This window comes from Oryzias melastigma, linkage group LG18, assembly GCF_002922805.2.
Source record: "Oryzias melastigma strain HK-1 linkage group LG18, ASM292280v2, whole genome shotgun sequence".
NCBI lineage: Eukaryota > Metazoa > Chordata > Actinopteri > Beloniformes > Adrianichthyidae > Oryzias > Oryzias melastigma.
Genome location: NC_050529.1, coordinates 1,060,085 through 1,071,653, shown reverse-complemented (window position 1 = coordinate 1,071,653; position 11,569 = coordinate 1,060,085). Strand labels below are relative to the sequence as shown.

The 11,569-nt window shown below is 42.7% G+C and overlaps 2 protein-coding genes across 2 annotated transcripts in view; one reads left to right on the top strand and one right to left on the bottom strand.

The window, feature by feature from the left end:
* LOC112155784 (zinc finger protein 595) overlaps positions 1-11,569 on the bottom strand; it is a gene marked incomplete in the record, with an annotated part of 63,135 nt that overhangs the window by 26,378 nt on the left and 25,188 nt on the right. The window contains 8 exon segments of the mRNA XM_036216632.1: positions 951-1,195; positions 2,606-2,736; positions 4,168-4,370; positions 4,562-4,806; positions 5,680-5,810; positions 6,118-6,250; positions 8,491-8,577; positions 8,646-8,841. Coding sequence (XP_036072525.1) covers positions 951-1,195; positions 2,606-2,736; positions 4,168-4,370; positions 4,562-4,806; positions 5,680-5,806 — 951 coding nt within the window.
* The window catches only part of LOC112155787, a 20,437-nt gene continuing 17,619 nt past the window's right edge, over positions 8,752-11,569 (top strand). Inside the window, exon 1 of the mRNA XM_024287723.2 lies at positions 8,752-8,849. Coding sequence (XP_024143491.1) covers positions 8,771-8,849 — 79 coding nt within the window. The 5' untranslated portion in view covers positions 8,752-8,770. The remainder of the gene's footprint in view (positions 8,850-11,569) is intronic.

Sequence of the window (11,569 nt, the reverse complement as noted above, 5' to 3'; positions counted from 1 at the left end):
GAGAATGAGAGAGCAAAGATCCTGTGGGACTTCTAGATCCAGACGGACAGGATGGTAATGGAGAACCAACCAGACATTGTGTAGTGGATAATGAACAGAGGAAAGCCGTTGTGGTGGATGTGGCAGTACCAAGTGATGGTAACATCAAGAAGAAGGAACATGGAAAACCAGAGAAATACCACGGACTCAGAGGAACTAGAGAAAGCTTGAAAGGTGAAAGTGACAGTGGTGCCCGTGGTAATTGGAGCACTCGGGGTTGTAACCTCCAAACTGGAGGAGTGGCTACAGCAGATCCTGGAAAGACCTCACACATCTCAGTCCAGAAAATAGTAGGAACAGCTAAGATACTGCAGGACCCTCAAGATCCCAGGCCTGACTGAACTATTCTCCCTCATGTCCCAAACAGGAAGTTCAGAATCAGAAAATTGTTTTAACACTAATGTTTTAAATTACCTTGAACTCGGTCCGGCTTCGTCCTCTTCCTCTGGCACGGCATCATGGGATACTGGTTTGTCCTCTGCTGTTGATATGTAGGAATCTTGTATTTCCTCAATCTCCTTCTCCAGGTTTTGCTCCTCCGGCTTCTCCTGTGCAGATTTCTCCTTGATCTCCTTGGATGCTCCTTCAAGTTTCTCCTCAGACGTTTCCTCTGACTTCTTCTGCAAATGTAGAACATTTCAAAAACAGCATTTAAAAACTTTTATGCCACTGTTAACAGTTGTAAAGAGCAGTGGCAAAGTCAATAGGCCACTCCAACAAAATGTTTACATTCAGTTCCAAATGTCTTGAGAGAACGGTTGATAGTGAATGAAAGAGACTGGTGATGATGCGGCCACAGGTAGGTCTGTCTTCTGCATCGGTAGTTGGATCTTCTTTGGACTTCTCGGTTCAGAACCAATCATGTTTTCTGTTCCTGCTTTTTCCTCACGCCTCACTCAACCAGTGCCTACCTTCAGCTTGATGAAGAGGACGGTGGCCCGCGGCGCGTTGGCCTTGATGCTCCTGATGATCTCTCTGGGCGTCATGGTCTTCAGCGGTAGCTCCTGTAGCTTTTTATTTCTGTTGAGTGTGTGGATCTCAAAGGCTTTGTGACTTCCAGCCAGCGGTGGGAAAGAGGACCTGAGCAGATCCACAAATTTCGACTCTGGAAGATTTCTAGGAAAGTTGAGGTCCCGAACAAGAGTGTTCTTCAAAACTAGGAGAGAAAGAGAGTTCACTGAGAAGATCCTCAAGAATTCAGAGCCTAGTTGTTCATCATTCAGTGCAGTAGCGGTTTTAGACACGGGCAATACGGGCAGCTGCTCGGGGCGCCAACTTGAAGGGGGCGGCAGCTCAGCGCTTGGAGGAAATAAAATCTGCGCCGCTATGGGTTTCTGTTACCTGTTATATCACTGTGTTTTGAACCGCCAGAAACTGGTGAATTGGCGCCCCCTGCAGGTGCATCTGCTCCTGTCGGCTGAGAATATACCTGACAGGTGTAAAGGGAGGGAGGGGCGGAGGGGGAGTTCAACTGCGGGTCTCCCAAATTAAGAAGACGGATGATGAAGGAGGGCGGGGCCTACTTTGTAGAAACTTTCTTTTTTTAAGTCAGTCATAACTTGACATTCTATAACCCATGGGTCAATACAGGAAGAGCTCTAAATTAACCACCGTCAAACGTGGGTTCAGCTTTTATTTTGGCGGTCAGAAAAGCTCTTTGACTTTGACAGGTGAGTCTCTGTTCTTCATCTCTGAGGCTCCAACACATCAGGATGGAGTCTGCTTCTCCTCCACTGCTGGTCACCACAAACATCCATTTTAGACTCGGTTCAAACATTTAGTCCTGACTTTATTGTGCTGATTTAATGGATTTAATTGTCAAATACTCCGGCACGAGGTGCGTTCAGGGGCTGCGTGGAATTTCCGCACTTTTGCGCTTGAAGAACTCGCTATTGCTGCATTCAGGTGTGCTGGGAATTTCTATTATTTACTCACACTGACATCAGCAACACAAACACTCTCATTCGGTGCTCCGATTCATTGTGACTCACAACTACAACACACTGATCTGTAACATTACACACAAATATGCAAGAATGTTGCACATATATTTATATTGACATTTTCTATATCCATGACATTAAAAAAACTTAAAATAATTATTTTATTGTTCTTCTCTAGTTTTAATCTTTACTCTTCTGTGATTGAAAAAAAACATTTGTGATTTGAACAAAGTCAATTTCTTAAAAAAATTTCAAAAATGACTAGAAATAAACTTTAGATCTTTGATAAAAGTTGATGCTTTAAAGTGAGGAATGTGTTCATCTAAAGGTTCAGAGAAAAGACATGTAGTTTGTTAAAACAACATTACATTTCTGTCATGTTATCAAACCTGACATGACACTTTCACTTAATAATAATGTTTTGTTTTTGCAAGAGAATATTGTTGAACTGAAACTTTCTGAATGAAGGGAATAACAGTTTGATAAGAAACATACATTTTTTTATAGGAGAAGGGCTGGGAAGGGTCTCGCCCGGGGAGTAATTCAGTGTAGAACCGCCACTGATTCAGTCATACGTTGGTCTGTTTGGATCATGGTAGAAGCTAAAGTCACAAATGACTTACAAGACTTTTGGAATCCATTCATGTTTGGGTCCTTCATAAAGCGAATCCTGAGGTTCAGGTGGGTGGGACTGCTGCTGGTCCAGGCTCGGCTGGGCCGGGCTGTGCACCGCGGTGGTCTGTGGGACGTGGATCTAAAGAAGAAAGCACACATCACGTCTTCATGTCCCTTCAACACAGAAGATGATGGTTCTCCTTTATCGTCTTCAAGTGAAAATCAAACCACGACGCGTCTCTAAAGGCTTGGTCTGAGAAAAATAAAATATGTGTGTCAGAGTTTTAGCTCAGGACCTTCAACAAATATCAGAAACAAGCTAGTCATTGTTATCTTTAGTAAGCTTAGCAGCACGAGAGGCAATAAACAAAGATCACTATCCTGACACGACTGTAATCCATTGCAAGGATGCCAGCAATGAACTGAACAGCTTCTGTTTGGTGGGACTTGCATTGCCTCCACAGTTTGCATGAAACTTTCCAACTTTTGGTGGTGGACATGTGCGGGATTGCAGAGGCTGCAGTGATAAAAGATACCAACACCAGGATCAACCAGTGGTTCTTAGATTAGATTAGATTAGATTCAACTTTATTGTCATTACACATGTACGAGTACAGGACAACCCTTCCATTCCTATAAGCCCTCGGATGTAATGATCAAGCAACCACAATAGTTCAGTAGTCGGGAAGTCTACTGAAGAAGGAGAAAATGCTTTCCCTCCAACTTAATTTGACTAAAAGGTGTGACACCGGCCCTCGAGGACTGGAGTTTGACATCACTGATTTAGACAATGAATCAAATCCTAAATTAAGGGTCTTAAAAGTGCTTGAAGAGCGTCAACTCCTGCACCAACAAGAATTTCTGTAGCTCTCTACCAGAGTGGTTTTTTTAATAAATTCATAAAGACACCATTGAAAGCCACTTGCAGCTTCTGCATGCTCACTGCAAAGAGGAGTCCAGTGGACTAGAAGAAAATAATCTTTGTGATAACTGAACTGAAACCTGTGTACAAGAATATTAATCTGAGGACACAGTAAACATTGCTTTGTCCATTTGTCACTAATCACATGACCAAGAAGAACTTGCTCAGAGAGGACCTGCTGATGACCTCATACCTGCTTTGGATTTTCCTGGAACTTTAAGACCAAAAGGACCAAACAGAGTTGGGTTCTTCCTACAAATGAGAGTTCCCAGAGTCCCAGCAGTTCCTAGTGGTTTTTCAAGTGTCTCCTGCGTGAAGCTCTCTCCACAGATTGTCCACGAGTCCAGAAATGTTTGATCAGAACGACGGGATCGTCCATGAAAGTTTGCACACCTTACAGAGGCTTTCCTTTGATCTCTTAGAAGGTTATGCCCAGAGTCCAGATCTGAGTCTCTATTGTTGTCTTGCAGGTCTGACTATGTGGACAGAACGTCCTCTCTGAGATCATCTACATATTTCTAAAAGCTGATGGGAGGAGCTTAAGATTGTTCTTAGATTGAGAGTAAAATTAAACCTGGCTAAGTTTGAACATTATGAAGCAGGACTAGAAATCTGCGTTTGATCCTTAACAAAAGCGTTTTACATTACCTTGAACTCGGTCCGGCTTCATCCTCTTCTTCTGCTGAAGCAACACAGGATGAAGGTTTGTCTTTAAATCTTGATACGAAGGAATCTTCTATCTCCTCATCGTTCTCCTCCAGATCCTCCTCAGATTTCTCCTGGATCTCCTCAGATGCTCCTTCAAGTTTCTCCTCCGGCGTTTCCTCTGACGTCTTCTCAGCTCCTGGGCTCTGCAGGAATTGAACACTTTAAAAGCATTTACAAACTTGTAATCAACTGTTAACGTTCGTCAGAAAATGGTAAAGAGCAGCCTTTAGGCCACGCCCACAAATCATATACATTCGGTTCTAAATGACACATAAGTAGTTGTTGTCTTTTCTGTTCCTGCTTTATCCTCACGTCTAGCTCAACCAGAACCTACCTTCAGCTTGATGAAGAGGACAGTGGCCCGTGGCGCGTTGGCCTTGATGCTCCTGATGATCTCATTGGGTGTCATGGTCTTCAGCGGCAGCTTCTGCAGCTTCGTGCTTCTGTTCAGTGTGTAAATCTCAAAGAGTTTGTGACTCCCAGCCAGCGGCGGAAAGGAGGACCTGAGCAGATCTAGAAATTCCGGCTCTTTAAGACTTCGTGGAAAGCTGAGGTCCCGGACGATGGTCTTCTTCAAACCTGGCAGAGAAACAGAGTGAGAAGATCCTCAAACGGCATTGCTGTTCATCTTTCAGTGGTCATCTGGTTTGTTTAGATCCTGGTACAATTCTGCTCAAGATTCAGTCAGGGAGGTGAGACGTATCCATGGTAACCACAAATTCCACCATACAGTACCAACTAGGGCTGCCCCGATTAGTCGAATAATTGGCGACTAATCAATTATTAAAATAGTCCAATAATTTAGTTAGTCATTACTTTATAATATATGGAGTCAGAGTGTAGTAAAGTTGGAAGTTATAATAGCATTCTGCTAGATTTTTAGAGTGTTTTGGAGTTTAGCTAATATTTCAACTACATGTTAGCTGTTTTGGCTAACTTGGGTTTTTCTAGGCTAATTTGGCATTTAACTAATATTTTAGCTAGCTGTTAGCTTCAGTGTTTTCAGCTATCAATTTTAGTATCTTCAGCTATCATCACTAGAGTTTTCAGCAGCGAATTTCAGCTTACAGCATTCACACTGCCGGTATCGCAGGTAATGCTGTATATCTACTTTTTAGTTAGTTAAAAGCTGATGATGTGAGCTTTACATTCACTGTTTGTATTACCCGATTAGTCGACGAATCTGAAGAAATAATTGGTGATTAGTCGACTATTAAAATAACCGTTTGTGGATGCACTAGTACCAATAGAAATCTTATTATTCCTTGCATTAGCAAAGCTGACGCAACAACTTTGAGCTTTTTGTAAACTAAACTTTGAAATCTTTGCGTACCTTCTCTAAAAATGATCCGTTAAAGGACTGAATCAGCATTTTCTGATGTTCGCAGTTCTGTAGTCACCAGATTATCCACAGTTACAGGTTTTTTAGGGCTGAAGACACACAAGACTTACTAGAGCGCTGCAACGCGGTCACGTTTGGGTCCTTAATAAAGCGAACCCTGATGTCCAGGTGGGTCAGACGGCTTCTGGACCAGGCCCTGCTGTGCTGGATTCTGCGCCGTGGAGGTCTGCGGGACATGGATCTAAAGAACAAAACTCGTCTTCAAGTCCATTCAAGTCAAACGAGGACACATCTCAAAAGGATTAATAATTCTGGAAGTTTTTTTCATAGCTTTGAACAAACGTCAGAAACTTGAAGGTCTTTACTGGGGTTCACGTTAATGAGGGGAATTTGGGGGTGTCAGATGGAGATTTTCCACTTTACTCATATTTTAACACACAAAGATGCCAACCGTTTGTTAAATCGCTAAAGAAGATGCTTTTAATTTAAACTTTATCCTCTTTCAAAGACTTCCTCTAAATGGTTTAAAGCAGAAGAAAGTGTTTTACCTCAATGGGATTTCAAAATCCGGATCCCTGGTTTGTTTCCTGGAATCTTCATCATTTGCCTCATCATCAAAACCACCATTGTCATCATCTTCATCGTTCTGAGGAAAGTCGAGCCTCACAGAGTCTTTGATGTCTAAAAACAACAGATTTGTCTTCTCAAACAAATATTTACACATAAAACTTCAAAACAGATCAAACTTTTGACGTTTGATCTTCGTTATGGTTCTTTAGAGACCAGCTCTGTCCAGAAATCAAAGATAACTTGTTTCTAAGTTTACTGCTAACATGACTTTATATTAAAAAAAGTGTATTTACCAAAGATAAAACATATTCCAACAGCCATTCTTTCCTTTGTCTGACTGGTCTTATAATAAAGTCTTACGTACAAAAAAAAAAAAACAAACAAAAGAGCAGAGAAGAAGCAGAGGAGCATCAAAGATCAAAGCAGGAATAAAGGAGGAGAAACACAGGAACATCCGAGGAGAAACAGAGGAACATCTGAGGAGAAATAGATGAAGTTCAGACACGATTCAAAGAAGATGAAAGGTGAGAACCAGGGAGGAATAGAAGCAGATAAGGAGAAAAAACAGAGAAGATGCAATTGGTTGAAGAAAGAAGATCAAAGAAGGATAAAGGGTAGAACAGATGAGGATCAAAGGAAGACAGAGGAGGACTAGAAGAAGATGAGGAAAAAAAGAAAAGACGAAGAAGAAGATGAGAGTCAAAGAAGGAGAAAGTGAGAATCAGACAAAGATCAAAGCAGGATCAAAGGAGGAACAAAGAAAGAAAGAAAGGAGAATCTGATGAAGATCAAAGAGATCCCGATGAGGAGAAGAGATGAGGAGTATGTGAGGAGGAATAAGGTAAGATTACATTACATCATTTGTTCATTTTTTAAAATTAAAAGAAAAAACAAAAATCTACAGATTAACTTAATCATAATTTTCTATACTCATGTAACGAAAAACAACTCTTTATTTTATTTAACCACACATTTAGCTATCAGCTAACTCCAGCTAGCTATTAACTGATAAACTAGCAGAACTCACTGATCGTTCTTTAACTTAAAGTCAGATGAAATTAATCGTTGTTAGTTCTTGATTGACAGATGACGTCATCTGTCATTCTCCAATTTGATTGGTTTTGATCGTTGGCTCAGACTATGATGGACCTAATTTGATTGGATGTTGTGCTGAAGACACAAACGCACACCAAGAATCTGAGATTTTGGGGGGGAAAAAAAGTCTTACTGAGTCAGAGGGGCAAAAGAACAGAGTCAAGTCACGAGTCACCAATATCAAAGTCTGAGTAGTCACGGCCTTAAACGTCCAAGTCAAGTCTAAAGTCGTCAAATTCATGACTCGAGTCCAAGTCATGTGATCTGAGTCCACACCTCTGCTGTTAACACAGGGAAAAGACTTCATTGTTGTTTTGTGATGTTAATTTAAACATGTCTGTGCTCAAAAGGAGCCGATGGAGACTTGAACTTTTTCCACGATTAGTGTTCCCATTTTGGGTGATAACATGACAGAAAAAGCTCACAAAGCCCAACACATTCTCAACTAAACAACACATTCTAAACAACAACAAGTCAGGGTTGAGTTCAAATATGTTTTTCCTGCAGGAAAAATTACTATAAGCAAAACTCCAGAAAAGTTTGTGCACACATCATTCTATGAGTATTCCTCTGCCTAAAAATCTAAACTTTTTGTCATCAGTATGTGACAGATGGATAACAGACTCTTCCTACCATTAGTGACACATCTGGACACGTCTGCTGATGCATTTACACGCATGTACATGTGCAAAGCCACACTCTAAAATCACAGATCTTCACAATGGAGCCGGTCACGCAGCGGATACACCTGTAACATACAGGTGTATACACTTGTATGTTACAGGTGTATACACCTGTATGACATTTAGGGCTGTGATCTGATTCGATTAGTCACCAAAGTTGGTCTTAGGGACACAAAATTGTGGATCCTACACACAAACTTCTTCTATCTGAGCTTTTTGTTTCAGACGAAATATCAAAATCTGAATTTAAACGTTCATTATCAGTTTGATTTAATCTGTATAAGGGAAAATCCAAAGATAATTTGTTTTTCTATATTAGTCTATACATTGATAATGAAACGTTTTAAAAATGTTCTAGCTACTGATTGTGAAGAAACGAATTGATTTAAGATGATAATTATCTAAGAAAATTAGGAAAAACAAGCGAGAACCTAAAAAAATAGGAGGATCAGAGAGAGCCAGGTTAGAATATCCAGAAAGTTATTTATGTCACACAAACCCTCGCGGGATTTATGTTTGAGCACGCGCTCCATCTCCATCCCTGCACGTGCCTCTAACCAGTGACCGACTCACCAGGCGGCGGGGAGAGCAGCTCCTCCTTCGGCGGTCTCGTCCCGTCCAGCTCCTCCGAGCCCCGGGGTTCTGGTTCTGGTTCCTCCACTTTCCCGGGACAAAGACAGAGTTTCAGCCTCAGTCGGAGCTGCTAAAGTCCGCCGCAGAGAACTTACGCAGCCTGTGCAGGTTGACCCGGGGCTGCAGGAGCTCCAGCTGCCGCTCCTGCCGCGCGATCCTCCGCCTGAAGCCCGACGCCTCCTCCTCGTAGTCGGCCACCGTCCTCTCCACCACCGCCAGGATGTCGCGGGTGGCGATGCTGAGCTTCTCGGTGATGATCCCTCGGAGGATGTCGGCCTTGGAGAAGGTCCCGCTGTCGGGTGTGTAGAACATCATCCTCCTTCTCTGCTGGTTCGGACTGTGAGCACGAACTTTCGCGGTCCTCTCTGGATTGTGATGGTGTAACCGTTATTATGGTCCGGGTGGAAACAGATCGTTCACAGGAAAAAATACTTAGCAAACACTGCTTTGAAATATTAGATGTGCGTGCTAAACAAGTAATAATTTATAATATTTTATGTGCCGCGTTTTGATGTATTTAAGTATATGTATTTGAATTACCTAAACTTATTTATGGTACTCCAGCAATTATATAGTTTATCTTGTGAGGTTGTGAATGAGAAATATTACTAGAGATGGCACACTAGCTTGTTGCATACGTAAATTTGGACGCCATATTGGACATGTCGAGATGCTGTTTCACTGCTGTGCTACAATTGTACAAACCAAAAGTGGGACCAAGTCACTGTCTTGCAAGTCACAAGTCTTTAGCCTAAAGTCCGAGTTAGATTCCACGTCAAAACCAGCCAAGTCACAAGTCAAGACCAACAACTCTCAAGTTGAGTCATGAGTCCTACTATTAACATTTCAAGTCATGTTTCTGCAATTTGATTGGTTGGACCATCAGATCAATCCAACGTGGCCCTAATTTGATTGAATGCTGGGTCAACACCACACATGGATATGAACAAAGACAGGGAGACCGTGGTTTCTCAATATGCTTTTTAAACCTTTGATTTGGGGAAAATAGAAAGTCTTTCTGAGTCAAAGAGCTAAAGTCAGAGTCAAGTCACGAGTCAGGGGTTTTAAGCTCCAAGTCGAGTCTAAAGTCATCAAATTTGAGTCCAAGTAGTACGTGAGTCCCACTAATGGTGCAAACAGAGCTGTAAAAACTAGAATGTGACTTTTCACAAGTAAATTATTCCTGTCACCTGATGAAGAACTTCTAGAAAACATTTTAGGAAGATCTGAGTGAGTTTACTCTCGATAGTGAACGTTTAGGCGGATCTTGTAGTCTATTCAAAGTCAATGGCAGCTTTAGACTGCAATATTTCCACGTTTTCTGCGAGGACCACTGATCTTTTTGTTTTATGAAGGATGACAATATTAGTTGTATGTGTGTTTGACCTCAGACCAGACGACTCGTTGGTATTCAGATTACTAAGCAGGGGAATAGAAACTAACTACGGTTCCATCAGTAGCGGCCATCTGGTGTGCAGACAAGGACATTTGGTTTATGGAAAACCGCCTGTCTGGTGTCGTGTTGGTGCCTGAGTCCTTCTGATAGAGACTGGGTGGGATCCACTTGTAGAACAAGACCCCCCAGCCCAGCAATGCCGCCCCCGCCTGGTTGCGTTTGTCCATCAGTGTTGTGTCACAACCAGCTCTGGTTCTATAACTCCCTGCTGTTGCGTGCTTTAACCCTTCTGCTCTCCTTAGCTTGTTTACATTGAAAGTGGGGTCATCTGGACCCCATAAGACAGTGCGCTGAACTTTATTTAAATCATTGAATTTTGAGTTTCATTCATGTCCATGCAGACATAAAATCCTGTCCACCTTTGTCCACATTTGTCATGGAAGGAATCACATTTCAATATGTGGTTGGAGTCATCTGGACCCCAAAGAGAGCGGAAGGGTTAAAGCAAATCTGCTTAGACCTCGCCACTTCAGGGCCGTAGACTTTTGTACTCACTGCACTCTCTACCGTCTGCGGTGCCCCCAAGACTGGTGCGACTGTCAACCGGGCTGCACTGTTCTCATTTCGAGGGTGAAATCAGTCTGCAGCGATGTTGGCTACTCACCGACCTGTTTATAGCCACGGACTGAGGAGTCTAATAGGAGTAATTGTTTGTCTGTGTCTAGATTTAATAAATTACAACCATGCATCAAGTATACTTTTTCGTTTCCTACATTTGACAGATGATGTATTTATTTATAAAAAAGTTTAACATTTTGTTTATCTGTTGCACTTTGTCAATACACTACAGTGGGGATCAGAACTGGATAGTTTCATGAGGAGAAATGAGAACACTGTCTACGTAGGTCGCTGTAAGTTCTCATTCATCGAGGTGACATTAACCTTAAGTTGAGTAAGGAAGTTTTCCCTCTCTCGGTGGGAGGAGTGCTCCTGCCTCAGATGGAGGAGTTTAAATATCTTGGGGTCTTGTTCACGAGCGAGGAAAGATCGAAGCGTGAGATCGACAGGCAGATTAGAGCGGCGTCCGCTGCAATGCGGTCGCTGTACCGGTCCGTTGTGGTGAAAAGAAAGCTGAGCCAGAAAGCAAAGCTCTCAATTTGCCTGTCTATCTTTGGGTGTACTCACCTATGGTCATGAGCTCTGGGTCGTGACCGAAAGAACGAGATCCCAACTACAAGCGGCGGAAATGAGTTTTCCCTGGAGAGTGGCTGGCCGCTCCCTTAGAGATAGGGTGAGGAGCTCAGTCACCCGGAGAGAGCTCGGAGTAGAGCCGCTTCTTCTACACATCCTGGGGAGACAGTTGAGGTGGTTCGGGCATCTGATCCTGATGCCTCCCTGGAGAGGTGTTTCGGGCATATCCCACTGGGCGGAGGCCCCGGGGAAGACCAGGACAAACTGGAGAGACTATGTCTCTCTGCTGGTCTGAGAAAGCCTCGGGGTCCCTGTTACATCCCACCCAGAGGGAGGGAGAAAATAGGTAACATAAAAAGATTATATTTAGCCGGGAGTGGGGTATGACAGCTGTTTATTATAGAACAGAAGCGGGTGTGCACAAACATGAAA